At 32.5% G+C, this 21,308-nt stretch overlaps 1 protein-coding gene across 2 annotated transcripts; it reads right to left on the bottom strand.

The window, feature by feature from the left end:
• Positions 1–9,503: 9,503 nt before the first annotated feature.
• On the bottom strand, positions 9,504–19,987 carry LOC115885620 (probable serine/threonine-protein kinase clkA). Of its 2 annotated transcripts, none has more exons than XM_030904583.1 (5): positions 19,122–19,987; positions 14,078–14,445; positions 10,084–10,202; positions 9,998–10,033; positions 9,504–9,936 (listed from the first exon to the last, which is right to left on the bottom strand). In XM_030904583.1, exons 1-5 carry the CDS (start codon positions 19,454–19,456, stop codon positions 9,739–9,741), a joined length of 1,056 nt encoding a protein of 351 aa, XP_030760443.1. In that variant the 5' UTR covers positions 19,457–19,987; the 3' UTR covers positions 9,504–9,738. The 2 variants fall into 2 exon arrangements, with proteins under 2 accessions (XP_030760443.1, XP_030760444.1); XM_030904584.1 differs by having other exon boundaries at positions 14,078–14,442.
• Positions 19,988–21,308: the final 1,321 nt, after the last annotated feature.

Here is a 21,308-nt window from a genome sequence, read left to right as displayed (position 1 = left end):
TTCTAATTTTATTTAAAAAATGTAAAACTATGATGTAGGGTAGACGTGGGGTAGACTCAATAATTTGTTGTTTTATTTTACGTTGTGAATAAATGTTAATAGCTATTAAAATTGTTATAAAAATATATAATTCTAATAAAAATAGATAAGTTATAATAAGTATTTATTAACACAAACATCCGATACGCTACTGAAGCAGGTAAGTCAAATTAACGTATCTAAATTCTTTGACATCTAATCTTTAACAAGTAATAAATAAAAGCTAAAATATAAGAAAAATATATAATTCAGTTAATTTAAGTGAATTTCATAAATGATCGGTTTACTACACGTATGTATATTATATAGTCACTTGCTAGCGAAAAGTTGTTCCATTATTTCACTCTATTTTTGCCGAGATCTACCGCACGCTACACGACCAACTATTTCAGAGTCTTTTTCGATAAATCGCGATAATGTCACTGTTAATTTAAGTTCTGCCACAATTTCCATCTAGATTTACTACCTTTATACAACTATCAGTAGTAGAATAAATAATAAATAACATAAAAAAAGACTGACAAATCCACAAAATTTCAAATCAAATTCAAATGTGTCAAATGAATCGTGAAACAGAACTGTCAAGGATCCCCACTCTAGAGAGCTTTTTCCGCCCACCATGCATGAATACATGGATAGCATTATGCTCCTTCCTTAGTCTTCTTATTCAAAGGAAATATTGGATGAAGGTACCAGTTGTTGTATTTACAATCTCGGGGTTTGTGTATATTTATAGGTTTCTCTCTGTAAGGATGGCAGTGATTAACCTCCCTCTCATCTATTTATTTAATATAAATTTTCAAAAAAATATTAATAGTATATTACATACCGAGATTAACTAAATCTTGAGATAATAATGAAAACATTCCTCCGAGGTTTGTATACTATTTTATTTACAACCACATCATTAATTAAAAAATAGGAACAGTGTTTTATTTTGAAAAAAAATTAATATGCGAAAATTTTTCGTTTTCAGTTTTGGCCACGGGGGTGTCACTTGTATGGGAAAACAGGCATCAGTCAAATTTAAACATGCCAGGACCAACGACAAAGAAAGCAACATCTGCCAGGCATTGGCTTTCTTTGTCACTCACATTGCTTAAATCATGATACCGCGGCCATTTTGTCAACAAAGAAGCTGGCCGGGCTGTCCTGGCAAGTGATTTAAAACAATTTTGCTTTTTTACAATATTAAATTACCATTTGGATGTATTTAATGCGATTATTCAATTAACTGGTAAGTCAGAAATTACACACAAATACTTTATTCGTAAATACAACTAAGATGTAAACGTAGTTTTGTATTTTTAGATTTCAACTTTTGCAAAGACCCGCCGATAGAACTTGCCTGGCAGCGTACCTGTTTAACTAAACGTATTATTTCCTGATAATAATATCAAAACACGTAAGTACCTCTATAATTTATGATGACAAATGATTTTGATTATGTTTTATGTTATTTAAATACTTTCTAACCTCAAATAATAGTAAGATCCTTGTTTATATCGCACAGCCCGTTCAAAACTGTATTGTCTTCAAAAAATGTTTACAAAACAAACAATTATTACAAAAACAATGTCCTTTTAATCTGATTTATACCTCAGAAGGATGCCAGTAAAATTTTATTAAATCAACATTATATTATTTGGCCATTAATATCCAAAAAGGAGCATATTGCCTTAACTTAAATTTTCTTTTACTTCTCTTGACAATGTTCTCTATATTCTCTATTTTGAGTTAGTAAACTTTTGAACGGGATGTGCGATATATAAAATACATAATATATCCAAGGGTATGATCTGATAAAAGTATTTTTTGATGCATTTTTTGGTTTTTTATGCACGTTGGCTTGGTTTATGTTTTATTCAGCTTATATTTATTTGGTTAACAGTTTTTTTGCCTTTGGAATGGCATGCATTGAGGCTAGATAGTGTTTCATTAGATCATTAAAGGAATTTAAATTAGCATATATTTTTTGTCATATTAGTGTGTTATCATGATACAGGTAGTTGTATCATAGTGCCTTATGCATGTTATTTACCTATTATATACTTATGTAATGTATGTAATGTATCAGTAAAGATGATAACATACTACTAAAATGTCTTTTTAATAGTATGTTTATCTTTCCAATTCGCTAGTTATTTGCAAAATGTATTTTGAACTAATTTAAGTCATTAATTGATCATCTTTCTTTTTCAGATTCCGGGATATTCTTTTTCATTGTTAAAAAAATATATATATTTCAATATTATTGTAATATAAATCGCAGCTCTAAAAAATAAATAATATTGTTTACTAATGTGTAATTTATTTACTATGAATTTTCTCTGAAAATAATAAGTCTTTAATAATATCATTGATTTGCTGTGTAAAGTTAATAGACATATTTTTTAATACATTAAATTATATTAAAATAATAAAAAATATGTTTATTAACTTTAAACAGTAAGTCAGTGATACTAATAAAAATATATTTTTTTAAATTTCCCCTCTTTTAAGCCCCGCCCCTCCAATTCCCCTCAATTTAGCTAGTACTGCCAGGCGACACCAGGTGGCGTCTGTTTCCATTTTTTAACATGAAGTTAGCATTTCTTTAATGTACCTATTCTCTGGTTTTGGCATTTCCATATCTATAGTTACCGGTACCAGTGGTTGTTATGGCGCAAACCTTCAACAGCAAAACAAACAACTAAGTGACAGTTTTGAATTTCTCGTTCGCTTTTTCAAGTTTATATAACATAGAAAGCCAGAATGTTGCCGGCAAGTTCTGATAATGAAGACTACTTTAATATTAGTACTCCACCAGAACTTACAGAAGCTGCACAAAGAGCAGAAGCCAATTTACTTCCAGAGAAAAGTAGGGGGCGATATGAAATAGCACTGAAAATATACGAAAAATGTTGTGCCGAAAGAAATGCTAAGAATATTGCTTTGGAGACAGTCTTGATGGCATATTTTAGCCACATGGTAAGGCAGAAAAAGTCATCTACTCTTTGGGCTACGTACAGTATGATACGGACAATACTAGAATTAAGGGAAACGACTAACATATCAAAATATCACAAACTCGTCGCTTTTTTAAAACGCCAGAATGTAGGTTTTAAGCCAAAGAAGTCTAGCATTTTTACCAGGCAAAACTTTTCAACAAATAAATGTATTAAAATCTGCAATTATTATTGTTAATCTTCTTGTTTATTTTTGTTGATGTTAGATAAGTATTTAATAAAGATATTACAAGAATATTTTTCTTAATTAAATGAAGCGAGAAATAAGAAAAACTGGGTGAGGGAAATGGGGAGGAAGAGGGAATCATTTTTAAAAATTATGATATCTACTATACAGGGTGATTCCTGTAAGTCGGTCATGCTTTCGATGAATGATAGATATAGACGTCAAAATATTAATTTTGATATAACACACTATGAGTCGGAAATGCCTCTCACGCAAGATACAGGGTGTTAAAGTTTTTGAAAAATTAAAGATATTCTTTAATAGTTTTTTAACAGTTGAAGGTATCGTTATAAAATTTCATTATAGGAATCTACCAAACAGAGACACTTTAAATGTAAAAAGAGGAGGTTTTAGTTTCAATCAGTGGCGTAGATGTGATACGCATCGGGTAATTTTTTCAAAAAAAGTACGCCACTGATAAAAATAAAAATTTCGGAGTTTTTTTATTTACTCGGTTTATTTCCAAGAAAAAATGTCTCTTGCAACTTTCTCCTATCTAACACCATTTTGTCACAATTTAAAAATAAATAAATTTTTTAATGAGAATCTTGAATACAGCGAATTATTATAACTAGATGGCAGAAGTACCTTTTGGGTAAGTACTTTTTACTATTAGCTCTAAATAAATTTTTAAAAAATTATAAATTTAAACTAGAATTTTTCTTTATTGTTAATAATAAAATTCGTAGTTTTAAGGTTCTCATTAAAAAAATATTTATTTTTAAATTGTGACAAAATGGTGTTAGATAGAAGAAAGTTGCAAGAGACATTTTTTCTTGGAAATAAACCGAGTAAATAAAAAAGCTCCGAAATTTTTATTTTTATCAGTGGTGTACTATTTTTTTTTGAAAATATTACCTAATTCTTATCACAGCTACGCCACTGGTTGAAACTAAAACTTCCTCTTTTTACATTTAAAGTGTCTCTGTTAGGCAGACTCCTATAATAAAATTTTATAACAATACCTTCAACTGTTCAAAAACTATTATTAAAGAATATCTTTAATTTTTCAAAAACTTTAACACCCTGTATGTTGCGTAAGAGGCATTTCCGACCTATAGTGTGCTATATCAAAATTAATACTTTGACGTCCCTTATCATTCCTGGAAAGCATGACCGACTTACAGGAATCACCCTGTATAGAGTAATTCACGGCGATGAAAATTTGGATTTTTACATAAAGGCACTTACTCCATCTTTCTAAAATATTTTCAGCACTTCAGTGTTGCCGCATCATTCGAAAAGTAGTAGTATCTTCATATTTTAAATGAAACACCCAGTATATTATTACATTTTTGGAAACTACTTTCATTTCTCATAACTTTTTTATTACTACTATCTGGGGGCACGGCAGTAGAGATAGTAGCAAAAAACGTGTCGATATCGCGTCTTTTAAACATAGAAAATTATAATGTCAGTGAAAGATATGATACAGACATTCTAGACACTGTTTTCGCTTTTTTGTCATCATTAATATAAGAATTATTACTCTAATTACAAAATTATTGATTATTCTCTTTTATCCTCAGTTAAAAATAAAGATTTATGTTTTATAATGTAAAATACCTAGTTTGTTTTAATATTATTAGGTAAAATAGGAAATATTTTACGTTTTTATGCAGCATTATGTTTTTTTTTCATTTTATCTATTAATTCTTTTTTAAAAATTTTTAATACACCTCACCTCGGCAACATAAAGTCGAAAATATAGTTTATGTTTCGATCCTTAGCAGTTACGTATCATTTTCGACGTTATATTGGTTTTAATGATTTTTTTTCATGACAAACACGGATAATAGAATGATAACCTGTATCAAAAAACAAAGCGTAGATGAGTATGCTTCTACAGATTTTTACATTTTTACATTTTTACATTTTACTTCTAGAGATTTTTACAAATTGTAAGTTTGGCGTTCGTTGAAGGACTATTAGAGCTACAATTTAAAAATATTTTTACAAGATACAGAGTGTCCCAAATAAATAAAAAAATATCAAAGTTGTATTTTTTTTAAATGGAACACCCTGTATATTATTACATTTTTAGTTTCTACGATTAAAATAAAGGTAAATTTGATTATGGTTTATTATACTTAAACCTTACCGTTTTTGATATATTTTCAATTTTGTGAAATTGCAGTAAAAATTTTAAAGCTTCATTTCTCCAAGGGTATTGTAATCGGGAGATTAATATATTTAACAGAAATTGATATTTTAAAATATAATTCTAACTAGCTTGACCAACAATGTCTTCTCTGGGCCGAAATCAACAACCTCTGCCATTCGACTGTTTCCAAAGCCTACTACTCCGCTACTCGCAAACATCAGCGGACACGGGGTGCAGGCACGGCGTGAAAATGACTGCCTATCATAAAAATCATAGGCGTCGATAACATTCGGCCATTCCTGACTTTTGCGTGTCCTCACTCCTCTGAATCACACTAAAAGGACATAAATAATCAGTACCTTTTAAATGGCATTTTTAAATGCTGAAATAAAAGTATTTATTAGTTTTTTTGCTGCTGAGCCATATCTTTATCAGCTAATTGCTACCATTGTTACATCACACTAAAAGGACAAAAATAATCAGAATCATTTAAAGGACATTTTTAAATGCTGAAATAAAAATATATTATGTTAGATTGTTTGCTGCTGATACTAGACAATTGATACAAAACCAATTGACAAAACCTTATCAGCTAATTGTTACCATTATTACAACACACTAAAAGGAGAAACATAATCAGAATCATTTAAAGGACATTTTTAAAAGCTGAAATAAAAATATAGTTAGATTGTTCACTGCTCATACTGGAGCTACGTCTTATTTGCTACTTAAATAAATAAAAATAAAATATCGTAACTCACTTAGAAACAATACTCAAAAACTCATGATGGACAAATAAATTATTCAGGGATAAAATTTCAAGGTAAAATAAACAAATTATTTATTATATATTGGTGTTACACGCAATCTGCAGCTTGCGTGCAACAAAATAATGTTAAATCTCAACTCTAAAATCTTAAATCTAAAATCTAAATCTAAAATGTAAATTGTAAAATCTAAATCTAACTATGGGCCCACGCCTATTCCAGCCACTGGAAAAGAGAGCAATCCGGGTCGAACTAACCAGACCGAATACCGGGACTCATCCCTATTCGCAAGTCTTGTCCGCCCTACTCACAAAGCGCCCAGGTGGTAAACTCATACCTTAGCAACCACCACACGCCTTTTCCAGCTATCATACTAACGTATACCTTGAAAAAGAGAGTACCGGGTAAAACTAACCCTACTCCTTTTTTCCAATCCTAATCCACGTTTGAATCTACCATAACCAAATCCATAGCTTGCCAAACCTAGCTATTCCACAGTACTTTTGTTCTTTGACCGTGCATACCATCCTACGATGTTTCTAACTTCATATCAACCAATCCTCAGCTGCTTAGAAATTCAAATGAATCTGTCTACCTTGGAGATTGATTGGATCCTATTAGCTGTGTCGAAGTGATCCTTAGCAGATCTAACGCTGAATATAGTTCGCTACGCATCCAATTTTTCTTTTATTCTGCTTGATATTTCGCATAATTCGCTACTAATTTACGCCGAAACTCGCTAACGTCGATCATTTACGCCCGGAGGGATAAACGCAACTTGTCCAGATACGCTCATTTTGCTCCTAGTGCTTAGATTCCACACAATCCAAACTGAATGTTTGAAACATTTTCAACCTAGATATCGTAATGCAACTTGTTACACATACTAGAGATTATGCCTCTCTACTTGTCCCATTCCACGTGGATGTCAAACAGTATTCAGGTAGTGAGATATGGCTTGTTTATATTGAGAATATTCGTTTTTTTAGGTAAAAGGGTATCCCTAAATGATTACTTTATTCGGGGTTGTAAAACTCATATATTCACGCATAAAGATTTAAGTACATACCTAGGTAGCTTAGTTTATGTATTTTGAATTAAAATAATATTACCGCTTTATTTATTTTTGTTTACGCATAATATGAAAAGTGTATGCATTTTATATAAGATTAAGATAATCGGATTTGCTAGTTGTATTATACATTTTTGTTAACTATATACGTATACATAATTTTTACCGAAACAATATGTTATTTCCGAGAATATTTATTTTATGTCGTTCTTTAGTAGTTTGTTTTCAAGATATCTACAGCGTGTTGTGAAAATTACTATATAATAGTACTCTGGCGCCTAGACTTTTACCCATCTGGACATGTACTTTTATTTCTAATTAAAAGAAATTACACTTTTATTAAAAAGTAGCCCTGTATACCTACTTTAATAAACGCATCGTTCTCATCTTCTAACAATTTTACACAACTTAAAATAGTTGTAATAATAAATAATAAATAATTATTTAAAATAAATTTTTAGACACTCTGTATAAGGTAGCATTATTTTTATTATTGCAACACAATAACTGATCAGTAAATAAACTTCAGTAAATATTTAGTATTAAAAACTTTGATACCCTTGGAGAAATGAAGCCTTAAAATTTTTACTGCAATTTCACAAAATTGAAAATATTTCAAAACCGGTAAGGTTTAAGTATAATAAACCTTAATCAAATTTACTTTTATTTTAATCGTAGAAACTAAAAATGTAATAATGTACAGGGTGTTCCGTTTAAAAAATACAACTTTGATATTTTTTACTTATTTGGGACACTCTGTATCTTGTAAAAATATTTTTAAATTGTAGCTCTAATAGTCCTTCAACGAACCCCAAACTTACAATTTGTAAAAATCTCATCGTTTAACTACAATACTCCGTGTCGTATGTGGTGAACAACCCTGTATATCAATGAAGTATTCATGGGACTATACAATAGAGCTATAAACATATAACTCAAATATTCTTTTTTTGCAGGGAAAACAGGTATTATAATTAAAGGCAGATGCTCATTGAATATTGAGCAAGGTGCGACGAATGCCATTTGTTTTACAAAACACAAAAAAAATTATCGCCATGATCAAATACCCCCCCCCCCCCCACGATTGTGTTCATGATTGTGTTTTAATCATGAACACAATCGTGGAATAAAAGAAAAGCTGTTATCACGGAGTTTGGGTTACCGAAAAAAGTGAAATTCAAGTAAATGTGATTTTAGGAAACATTGGATGAAGGTGCCAGTTTAAGAAATTTGATTAATTGTATTGATAATGTGGATATTTTATTTATCTTGTGTATAAAATTTTTGTTATCAAAAATATAGATGAAATATCTATTTATGAAATTTAATAATATAATATTTATGTAAATAAATCTGAAGTTTAGCCACTTATACACTTTATTTTTTTGTCTACTCGATATACGTAGATTTAAAAATATTATTGGTTTATTTTTAGACATACAAAAAATTGTTTACTGCATTTTATTAACTCTAATAACTTGTTGACATGTTATTTTCTTCTTTGGCCAAATTTATTCATGAAATTCAATCTGATTTAATTTCTTTTTTTACAAATTCGCTGTCGTTTTTTTATTTTGTTATAAAACAAAGTTCTATACCGGATGCGTCTCAAAAGTGGCTCACCCCTATAACTTTTTTATATTTTCCAGATAAAAAAACGAGATTTGGTATGTTACTATACGACATAAATTAGGATTGATTGACGTATTCAATTCTTTCCGGTCACTTCCTGTTTCACCGGAAATAACTACAACTTTTGATTTTTAAACGGTACCCCTCTGTATTTTTTTTTACTTTATTTAATAGAAAATGGTATTCTGAACAGAATGATATATCATATGTCAACTTTTGATATTTCATTTGTCCACCAATCTAGAGTGTCATTTTTTTTCAGTTTCAGTGTCTTGTCCTGGCAGGTTTAAAGCAACCCAAATCGTATTTTTAATCATATATCTCAATTTTTTCAACTGGAACGGGGGTGGCTCATTATCATATTTGGAAGAAGCATTTTTATACGAATAATTTGGTACTACACACTTGACATTTCTAGTCATTCTCTAGTAAAATTGTCGTTTTGAAAACAACGTTTTCATGTTGCAATTTCAAATAAATCATATTCAAAAATGTCAAAAGTTGACATATGATACGTCATTCTATTCAGAGTGTCATTTTCTATCGAATAAAGTAACAAAATACCGAGGGTGCCACTTAAAAATCAAAAGTTGTAGTCATTTCCGGTGAAACAGCAAATGACCGAAAACGATTGAATACGCCAATCAATCCCAATTTATGTCATATACTAACATATCAAATTTCGTTTTTTTATCTAAAAAAATTAAAAAGTTATAGGGGATGAACCACTTTTGAGAAGCACCCGGTATATAACTGGTTTTACACGAAGATACTTATAGACGCTTAATATCAACATATTTATAATAAACTTACAATAGTACCGCTATAACCATAAAACAATATTATTAGTGCTAAAATACGATTAAGCGCTAAAATAACAAAAATAAAAATTATTCTATATGCAATTCAAGACATTTTGCTAATTCTGTCGAAAATTCGCATCCATCTTCTGTATCAGTGGTTATTAATCTAGCAAAGCATCTTCTTGCGTCTCTTAATGCTTTGATTCTGTTTATGTCACTGCCTGAAATATGATCCTGAAGCCATTTTATAACCATCGATTCCGATGGTGTTCTGTCCTCATCTAACTAAAATTTGTGAAAATTTATTTATTTTGTTGAAGTAGATATCATTATTTGTCAAACTCACCAACTGCAAGTACCCAAATATGCATTGACTAACACACTAAAAAAATAGGATTATAATAAAAATCTTTTATTTGTTAATTATTCTACCTCATCATCGTCATCATCATCATCTTTTTTGTCATCAGAATCAGAATGGTTATATCTCTTCAAGCGATGCATATTATACATGTTATATGGATTTCGGTTGGCGTCGTCATTATTGTTTCCTATAAACGAAATAAAAATCGTTCCTTAAAGAGATAATTGAAAGGATTATTATTTTAACTAATTCAGAGTGCCGGCAAACATTTTAATAAACTATACAGGGCGAGTCTTAAATAAGTGCAAATATATCCAGATCTCTATAAAACAAAAACGGAAAACTAATATGATTGCTCATCCTCATAAGACGTACGTTCGCCTCTTCCCGCGCTTCAGCTGACAGTTGTGACGTCATTGTAGTCATTGTCATGATAGTGTGTATTATTGGTTGCCTATGATAAACTTATAAAAATAACAGCTGAGAAATTTTGAGTTACCTAATTATTTTGTCAATTTTAAATGTAAAAAAAGTGTTTTAAAGTTTTTAGAGTTATAGAGTGTATAAATACGTTCATTTTGTGTTGTGGATTGTGACTAAGTACTTACTAAGTGCATACGATTATTGTTTATTAATTATTTTAAAGCTAAATATGGAAGTACTCTAAAAAGAATGCAGTTAATTTTCTATACTGGATACATATAAAGTGTTTAAATAAATAAACTAAATAATAAACGTTTTGCATCCGGCAACCAATAATACACACACTGTCATGACAAGGACTACAATGACGCAACAAAGCGAGGAGCTTTCGCATGCACCTGGCAGACACTTTCGGCTGAATGAGCAGTCCTATTAGGATAACTGTTCTTGTCTATAAAAGAAACATATCGTTGGTGAAATGTGTTAACCTGCTAAACATACACACACCGGAAAAATCTAGGGATATCATTTTATTAAAGTTAAAAATAAATGTTTTGAATAAACAACCACATATTTGTAGGCCGATTCTTTCTACTTCGATTGAAACGAAGTAGTCACACTAGTTATTTCTAAATTTGGGATATTTGCAGAAGTGTTTGTGCATTTTTTGTCAAATGTATTAAAAGCACCTAGCATCAATTGTTCGAATTTAACCTGTACTGGCTATGTTTTTATGATAACTGGCCAGAATTCATTCAAATAATTCTGTTTAGTATTAAACGACATTATGGAGCGTAGACATCTTAACAGAGACGAAATGCTAAGGGCCATGGGTATGCTCGAAGCTGGAATGCGCCAAATCGACGTAGCTAGAGCATTAAATACAACACAAAGTGTAATATCGCGATTAAAGGCTGATTCATGGTACACCGTGACGGGCCGGGGCCGTGCGACGGTGAAGGCACGGCCAAACATTGTCAAATGGTATTTATACCTATGCATTCATGCTAAGCCGAGCACGGGCCGAGCTTCGCCGGAACCCGTCCGTGCCCCGTCCGAGAAATGTCGGTGTACATTTTTCCTCGGATCCGCTACGGTCCGGCCCCGTTGCGGCAAACATAAATGAGTCGCCCGGGCTAAATACTTCGTTCGCCTACGGGCCTATAGCGACTGTTTTCTAGCAGTGTTGCCGCACCCAACTTTTAGCGCGTACTACATTATAAACTAAAAATGTACCACTTTGGTACAATTTTTTAAAGCACAACAAAATACATCTGCAAATGACTTTAACCGGTTTGGTCGCTGTGAATTTCTACATAAAAAAACTTCCTGGAGAAAGACACAAATCGAGACGAAAAACATGAAATAGAAATTCAGAAAACCCAATTATAAGTATGTATAGGTTGAAGAAATCTAAGTAATTCTAATACTACACACAATACTTGGAAAACTTAAATTTTATTAAAAAAAAAAACGCAAATATAGAAGCATGTCAGAAACAGTAAATTTTCAAGTTTTTTCTTCGGGTTATTTAATATAGGCAACGCTATGGACATTACAACGTTTATAATACGTCGTTAATTAATGCCGATTTTCTCCGAATGGTATCGGTAAGCGCGTTTAATGCAATATCAACGACAATAATTATTAAATATCTATTCATTTTCGGTGCGCGTGGAAAATAATTATTGTACCAAATCATCCTGGATTTGAAAATGTAGTACCACTGTACCAAATAGAATTAAAAGTATCAAATTTGGTACAAATGTACCACTGCGGCAACACTGTTTTCTAGAATATAATCGGCACGGACACGATCCCCGTTGTCCACTCGGTGCAACATATATTGAAGGCCCGGACGTGGCCCGGTGTCTACTGCACGGAACGTGCCCGGCTCGGGTACGGCCCGGTGTACCATGAATCAGCCTTAAGTGCACGATACCGTAAAAGTGGTGATGTTGCTGAAAGGCACACAGGGCGACATCGCATTACTACCCCTCAGCAAGATCATTTTTTACAATTAAATGCTCGACGCCGACCGACTCTTACAGCACCAGAGCTTAGTTTAATTCTCCAGAAAACACATAACGTAACCGTTAGTCCTGACACTGTTCGCAATAGATTAAGATAGGTCAACTTAAGAAGCAGACGCCCCTGGAGAGCTCAACCCTTAACGAGAGGAAATCGAGAGGTACGATATTTGTGGGCTCAAGATCATGTTCAGTGGTCGAATGAACAATGGGCCAATGTTCTCTTCACGGATGAGTCACGCTTGAATTCATCCGGATTCAAGAAGGCTTAGGGTGTGGAGAGAACCGGGAAATCTTATTCGGTTGGATCATGTTCAGGAAGTGCACCCTTATCAAGGTGGAACAGTTATGGTCTGGGGAGGAGTCCAGTTAGTCCGAAAACCCGATCTCGTTTTTCTTGAAAGGTTTCTAACAGGAATCATATATCGTGATTTAATTCTTGAACCTGTCGTGTTACCATATGCCAATGATTTTGGGAGAAACTTCATTCTCATGCATGACAATGCACGGCCTCATACAGCCAGAGTGGTAAGTGAGTTTATCAATGCTCATCAATTAAACATCTTACCCTGGCCGGCACAATCTCCTGACTTCAACCCCATCGAGCACGTATGGGACGCGGTCCAAAGAAGAATTTTGAGAATGGGTATGCCTCGTGAAACTCGTAGGGATCTGGTTCGGGCCGTGAATGCAGCGTGGCAGGCTGTACCTCAAGAAGAGATGGACAACCTGATCAGGAGCATGGAGAGACGATGTAGGGCTGTAACGAACAGTAGAGGAGGCCATACCCTTTATTAAGTAAAAATGGTTTTATCTTTTTTTTTAATTCACAGTTTAGAATAAAAAAAATGTGTGTATTTTTTTGAGTTCAATAAAAATCAAGGTAAATTTGAAAAATTCGGTAAATTTCGCATTTTTATTTCCAGTACGTCCTGTAAACTATTTGTTTATTTTAATTTTATTATGTCAGAAATGCAAATAATAAAATTACTGACTATGGCTGGATAAAATTGTAATATCCCTAGACTTTTCCGGTGTGTGGATAGTCTCTTTGTCGTTTTTCAAGTAATTCCAAAATAACCGAGTTGTTTTATTTTGAAATTATCAAAAAAAAATATTTTGCTAAATATATAAAAAATATTTTGCTTAAATTTTGAAAAGCACTGGATAACATAGTAAATGTATATTTTTTTACTGAGTAATTTTGTACAGGTACCAGTTAAAAATATGTAGGTGGCGCCTTCTACAAGTAGGAGCCATGTTGATATAAAAATCAAATTTCTTATAACAAAAAACTGCCAAACAATAATTTTCATCCAAATATTGACGTTACTTCAAAAATTATTTGAAAAAAGAAATTAAAATAAAAATAAAACTTCTATACCTTGTATCTCCGATACAAAACATTTTAGGACATAATTTTATAGGAATTTTTTACTTATTTTTACCTGCAGAATATGCTGCCAAAGTTTCCGGAATACAGTTCGGACCTCCCTGTATATTAGAAATCAATTAAATGATATACCTAACGACTCGACTGTATGAATGATTTATAGATTGATTTAAATTAAAATTACTTTAACCACAATAAACATTCCAAAGTAATTACCATTATAATTATTATTTCTTCCATAATTCCTATCGTTGTTGTTTGGACCACATTGTGACGTTCTCTGATTATTATTGGAACCGGAAGAGTATCCATTGTATCCATTGTAAGGATTATTATTTTGACTCTCTTCATAGTTGAAAGAGTTTCCTTGTGGAGCATATGGATTACCAGCGCCATAATTATTTCTCCGAGAGTTGTAATTTGAGGAATCAGGATATCCTCCGTAGTTCTGATTGGATGATCCATATGGAGTTGTCATACCAGGGTAATTGAAATTTTGACGTTGATTGAAACGTTCTCCTTGCTTGTATCGGTTGGTATTTTGAGACCCTTGATTATATTGGGAATTCCAATTCTGACTTCTGCTAAAACATACATTTATTGAGAGTTTTAACACATCAAAATATACAGTCTTAAAATTCATAAAAAACAGTTCGTGTTATAATTTTCCAAATTTTCAAACCGTTTTTAGGGCTGTCTCCAGTAAGTGTGATTTCAGAGCTTTGCGAAATGCGAGAAAGAATGAAAGCGACTTGATATTCAAAGGCAGATGATTGTACATTTTTTTGGCATTTGAGCCTAGCTCGGGGTTGGCAGATCAAGATCGAGCTCCGCATTCCTAAGTGGATGATTGCGAGACGGCCTTTCGGGAATAGCAGATATGTGCTTGCGGATTAAGCAAACGGATTCAAAAATGAATAAAGAAGGAAGAGTCAGTATTTTGAAATTTTTAAAGAAATTCTGGAAGTGAGTTCTACTGTTCAGTCCCAATAAATATCGATCTGCTCTATTTTGAAGATTGAAAATACGATCGAATTTTGTTGCGCAGCAAGTACGCCAGAATGGAAGGGCATAACGAACATGTGACTCAAAAAGGGCATAATAGGCTATTCTAGAGGTTGATAAGTCAAGTTCCTTAGAATCTGATCTTAGCGCAAAACAGGCAGCACTTAGTTTCTTTGATTAAGCTTCGATGTGCAAGTCCCATTTTAACGAGTTGTCTATAATAAGTCCTAAGAATTTCACAGAGTCCACGACGTCAATAGTGGTGTTATTAAGTACAAAAGGTACACTGGATATAGTATTGTTACGTTTTTCGTCGGTTCCGTGTGGATAGAAAGTCTCAATTCATTTAAACACTATTTATTTAACACTAATTAACAAAACTAATAACGATAAACGACTTATAGAACTATTTACAAACGATTTATAACTAAGAATTTATTTTGAATTTTAGCGCGTCAACTGTATATTTATAACTGCCCCCTGTAGGCCACGGCCGCCGGCTTTTATACCGGCAGGTAAAGAACTCTAGAATTGTCCATAGATCGTTAGGGGCGTAGAGAAGGTTTTCGAATGTTCTCGTATGTACTCGTCCATTCCAGTGGGACTCGATTCTTCTCGAACGAATGAATCATTGCGGTGTCTATGCGATGTTAAGGTCATCCGAGGGCGGGCCATATTGTGAGGTTAGGTCGAGTCCACACCGGCCCGCAACAGTATTATATAGTGCCTAACATCTGGGCCGCTCCAAGTGAAACTAGCATCGTCCGCAAAGAAGCAGATTTTACCGCTAATGTCTCTAGATTTGCAATATCGTTGATAAACACCAGAAAAAAATAGGGTACCGTACTGATCCCTGAGGGGCACCACATTCTATAGGCTTACAAGAAGACATAGAGGTATCATTCCTCACAAGCTGCCTTCTGTTGCCAAGATATGACTTAAGCCATTCGAGCGGCACTCCAATGAAACCATAGTATTGCAATATGCTACATAAGATATTATGATTTACACAGTCAAAAGCCGTAGAGAAATCACAGAAAATTGTAGCTGTAGAAGATGGTTATTCAGGCTAGAGTATACATTATTAAAAAGGTCGAACATAGCATCGTTTGTGCAACTGTTACTTAGAAAACCAAATTGATGGGTAGTAAGTATTTTATACTCAAGGAGAAAAGATAGAAACCTTTTTTTAACCAATTTTTCAATGATCTTAGATAATGTGGGCAGGAGAGCCATTGGGCGATAGTTCGAAGCTTGATCTTTATCTCCTCCTTTATGCAGAGGAATAATTATTGCTGTCTTAAGGCAGTTTGTAAAAACTCCTTTTTGGAATGACTCGTTAATTAAAGTAGCAATTGTTAAAATTTCAATCGATTTTGAAAATATGGGCCTTCAGTAAACTCTTGCATGTTATTGCACCCAGCTCTTGGACTATTAGTTGAATGCTACGCCAAGGATGAAGCTAGTTATTGAAAGGGGTGATACTGACAGGGAGCCGAAAATATGGCATAACTCAAAATAAATAATAACCATCTATCAAGAAATAAAAACGAAATGGTATTGTTACATAATAAAAAAAATATAACTTATACTAACTAGTGAACACTAGAAAGTTAAATAAATAAACAGTTGCAATTTTTTTTATAAAAAATGCATTTCTCTCAAAATGTTAATAATAAAAAAGTACTTCCTTTTATAAAGAGAATCCGGAGACATACTGTATTTAAAACGTTTTTTTTTTTCATGAATAAATACTGAAAATATATGATACTAGCGCGTACCCGCGACTTCGTTCGCGTCGATTTAATCATTTGTAATGGTGATGATAAAGCAAAGCAAGAATTTCCATTAACATACAAACAGGATAAAAATTTTCTCACCCTTATGTCAGCATGAGAAAAAACACAATATGGTGATATTATTATATAACTTTCTTCTGTAGTTTCATCTCGTTGGAATTTGAATTTCGAAAAATCCGCTTGCCAAAAATAAGCTTTTTACGTCAAGCAGTTTAAGCAGAATCGTGGTTAATCAATTACCCAACTTTTTGGAACACCCTGTATGATTTTTTAAAAAATTTCAAAATATGTAAAAAAACAAAATAAATTTATGCGTGTCCAAGCGTTTTCCCGAAAGACTGACCGTTTTTTAAATAACAAATATTGTAATATTTGAGGGGCGTTTTCACCCTCTTGGAATTTGAGATTCGAGAAACCCTTCCTTATCGAACCTCTACACCCCACTGTCAATCCGTTTGCCAAAAATCAGCTTTAAACGTCAAGCAGTTTAAGCAGAATCGTGATTAATCAATGGTCATATTTTATGAAACACCCTGTATAAATTTTTAAAAAATCTTAAAATATGTAAAACAACAAAATAAAATATACGTGTTTAAGAGTTTTTCCGAAAAACTCACCGGTTTGTAAATAAAAAATATTCTAATATTTGAGGGGTGGTTTCACCCCCTAAGAATTCGAGTTTCGAAGAATCCCTTCTTATCGAACCTCTACATCCTAAAGTCAATCCATTTTCCAAAAATCAGCTTTTTACGTCAAGCGCTTTAAGCAGGATCGTAATTAATCGATGACCAGATTTTTCGAAACACCCTGTATATATTTTTGAAAAATCTTAAAATATGTAAAAAACAAAATAAAATATACGTGTTTAAGCGTTTTTTTTTCGGAAACTTGACCGTTTTTTAAATAAAAATATTGTAATATTTGGGGGGTGGTTTCACCCCCTTGGAACTGGGATTTCGAAAAATCCCTTCTTATCGAACCTCTACACCCTAGAATCAACCTGTATGACAAAATTGAGCTTCTTACGTTGAGTGGTTTGAGCAGGATCGTGATTAATCAGCGAGTCAGTCACTTAAGGAGTTTATACAGGGTGTTTCAAAACAAATGCGAAAAACTTCAGGGGGTGATTCCTTGTTCAAAATAAAGGGTAGTTTGCTTCATAAACGTTGGGTCAAAAGTCAACTATTAGGAAGATATCGCGGTACAAAGATGGCGGAAAAATAATGTTTTCATTTTTTATCTTGAAAACGAAAAGAGATAGACTAATGAAATTTTATGGAAGCATTACTGTTATGAAAACACACTTTCTGGTAATTTTCTCTTATCAAACACATGCAAAAATTAATTTGGATAGTTTAGTTTGTTTAGAAACTTTTTTATCTCTTGTGTTTTTTTGATAAAACTCACCGATTTGAAATTATAAAATAAAATGTAAAGCATTACCCCATCAGGACAAAAAACATTTTTAATTTTTTAATATGTACTTTTTTTTATTATTTTGTACTTTCATGAATTAAAATACTTCTTCTTCTTAAAGTGCCTTCTCCATTCAGTGAAGATCGGCAACAACCACGGCAAATTCCTCTCTATTTTTCGCTCTTTTCAGCAAAGTATGTGAGTCCAGGCCTGTCCAATCCCTGATGTTCTTCAGCCAGGAGCATTGCCGGCGTCCGGGTCCGCGTTTTCCCTTAATTTTACCCTCGATGATGAGCTGAAGGAATTCATCTTGCTATGTCTCATGATATGGCCCAAATAGGCTGCTTTCCTCTTTTTTATTATGTCGAGGAGTTCTCGGTCCTTGTTCAGTTGGTTTAGAACTCGTTCATTTGAATTAAAATACAGAATTAAAAATTGTCTTGCTAAATAATTTTTAAGAGGTTATCGTTCAGAAGAAAATGTAACGATATTATTACGAAATAAAACTGTTTGGCAGCAGCCTACTAGATTCTTTATACAAAATGTTTTTTGTCCTGACATGTAATGCTTTACTTTTTATTTTTTAATTTCAAATCGGTGAGTTTTACCAAAAAAACACAAGAGATAAAAAAGTGTCTAAACAAACTAAACTATCCAAATTTTTTTTTTGCATGTATTTATAAGATTTTTCTTTAAATTTCGTTAACAAGAATGATAAGGGTAGTTTATTTCAACCCCTTCCACTTATTTTAAAAAAGTGAAAAAATTACCAGAAAGTGTGTTTTCATAACAGTAATGCTTCCAAAAAATTTCATTAGTCTATCTCTTTTCGTTTTCAAGATAAAAAATAAAAACATTATTTTTCCGCCATCTTGTACCGCGATATCTCCCTAATGGTTGACTTTTGACCCAACGTTTATGAAGCAAACTACCCTTTATTTTGAACAAGGAATCAGCCCCTGAAGTTTTTCGCATTTGTTTTGAAACACCCTGTATATTAGTATAGATTTAGAATTCAAAATTATTAGACGCTTGCTTACCCATATCTGTTAGAATTTCTACTATTCCTGTCATTATTTCTGCTGTCATAAACAGAGCCACCATTACCTTGATTGAAGTTTATATCGTAATTATTTTCGTTCTCAGAGTCGTTTCTTTTACTGCCGCATTGTTTCAAGAACTTTCTAGCCTCGACTCTAAGGATGTTCTCGTCTTCATTCCCGTCGTTTCTCGTAGAGCGATTCTGGGATCGGTAGTTTGTGTTGTTCCTCAATCCGAGTTTTATAGTTTCTTTCTCGTCGCCCAAACAATTCCTCAACAAACTCAAACTCATTAAGAAAATCAGGCAGAGATATAGTTTCGATTTATAAACCATTGTGACTAAGATGTTCTTTAAAAAAACTGACTGATCAAGATCATAATTTTTATTGTAGATAATTTGTAAATAGATTCATATTTATAGTTGCAGCAATTAGTCTGGGCAAATAAATAGATGATACTTTTTTTGTCAAATGAAGAGATTGAAAAGGTCGGGAGCTTATTTTTTCGGTATTGTTTTGTATCCGAAACAAATTGTAACAAGCGCAATTATCATCCTCTGTAACTGATATATCCGTTATGTTTTTTGTTAGTAAAGTACTTAATATTAATTCGTTTAATTGAATTTATATTACGAATTCTGGTATTTCAAAATGCTTTAATATTTAGAATCAGTTTATATTTAAAATTGGGAAAAAAGGGTTGATTGAAAGGCCGTGAATTTTTTTTCAAACGTCACGAAAGTATTAATTTTTGCGACGTGATTGATAATATAAAAAAGTCATTTTAACGCCTAGGCAGAAAAGTACGAATAGTATATTACATACCGAGAAAGAAAGTGTTTCATTATTGTCGAGAGATTAACTAAATCTCGAGACAATAATGAAAACTTTCCTCCGAGGTTTGTACACTATTTTATTTACAACCACATCATTAATTAAAAAATAGGGACCAGTATTTTATTTTGAAAAAAAAAAATACGAAAATTTGTCGTTTTCTGTTTTGGCATTTCCATATCTATAGTTACCGGTTCCAGTGGTTATTATGGCGCAAACCTTCAACAGCAAAACAAACTACAAGAATGTTGTCGGAAAGTTCTGATAATGAAGACTACTTGAATATTGGTACTCCACCAGAACTTACAGAAGCTGCAAAAAGAGCAGAAGCCAGTTTACTTCCAGAGAAGATAAGTCCTTCCACAAGCCATCTACTCTTTGGGCTACGTACAGCACGATAAAGACAATGCTAGAATTAAGGGAAAATTCAAACTCTTTACCTCCTTTCGTTGACATTAGAAGACCTGGTTAGGAGTTAAGTTTTTGCAGCAGTGAATCGTATTCTTTGAATAAGAAGACTAAGGAAGGAGCATATCAAAAATCTTAGGTACACCGCGATGGGCCTCAAATATGGCCGATTTAAATTCCGGTTTATCAGTGTCGTTCTAATTTTATTTAAAAAATGTAAAACTATGATGTAGGGTAGAGGTGGGGTAGACTCAATAATTTGTTGTTTTAATTTACGTTGTGAATAAATATTGGTAGTTATTAAAATTGTTATAAAAATATATAATTCTAATAAAAATAGATAAGTTATAATAAGTATTTATTACCACAAACATCCGATACGCTACTGAAGCAGGTAAGTCAAATTAACATATCTAAATTCTTTGACATCTAATCTTTGACAAGTAATAAATAAAAGCTAAAATGCAAGAAAAATATATAATTTAGTTAATTTAAGTGAATTTCATAAATGATCGGTTTACTACACGTATGTATATTATATAGTCACTTACTAGCGAATAGTTGTTCCATTATTTCACTCAATTTTTGCCGAGATCTACTGCACGCTACACAACCAACTATTTTAGAGTCTTTTTCGATAAATCGCGATAGTGTCACTGTTAATTTAATCTATCTATCTATCTTAATTTCCATCTAGATTTACTACCTTTATAGAACTATCAGTAGTAGAATAAATAATAAATAAGATAAAATAAGCTCTGTAAAGACTAACAAATCCACAAAATTTCAAATCAAATTCAAATGTGTCAAATGAATCGTCAAACAGAACTGTCAAGGATCCCCACCCTAGAGAGCTTTTATGGCGCTTTTTCCGCCCACCATGCATGAATACATGGATAGCATTAAGCTCCTTCCTTAGTCTTCTTATTCAAAGATCGTATTCGA

This window comes from Sitophilus oryzae, unplaced genomic scaffold (genome assembly GCF_002938485.1).
Source record: "Sitophilus oryzae breed Bouriz unplaced genomic scaffold, Soryzae_2.0 scaffold_402_pilon_pilon, whole genome shotgun sequence".
NCBI classification, from domain to species: Eukaryota; Metazoa; Arthropoda; class Insecta; order Coleoptera; family Curculionidae; genus Sitophilus; species Sitophilus oryzae.
Note: the sequence above shows the minus strand (reverse complement) of the source record. Positions and strands in the feature narration are given on the sequence as shown.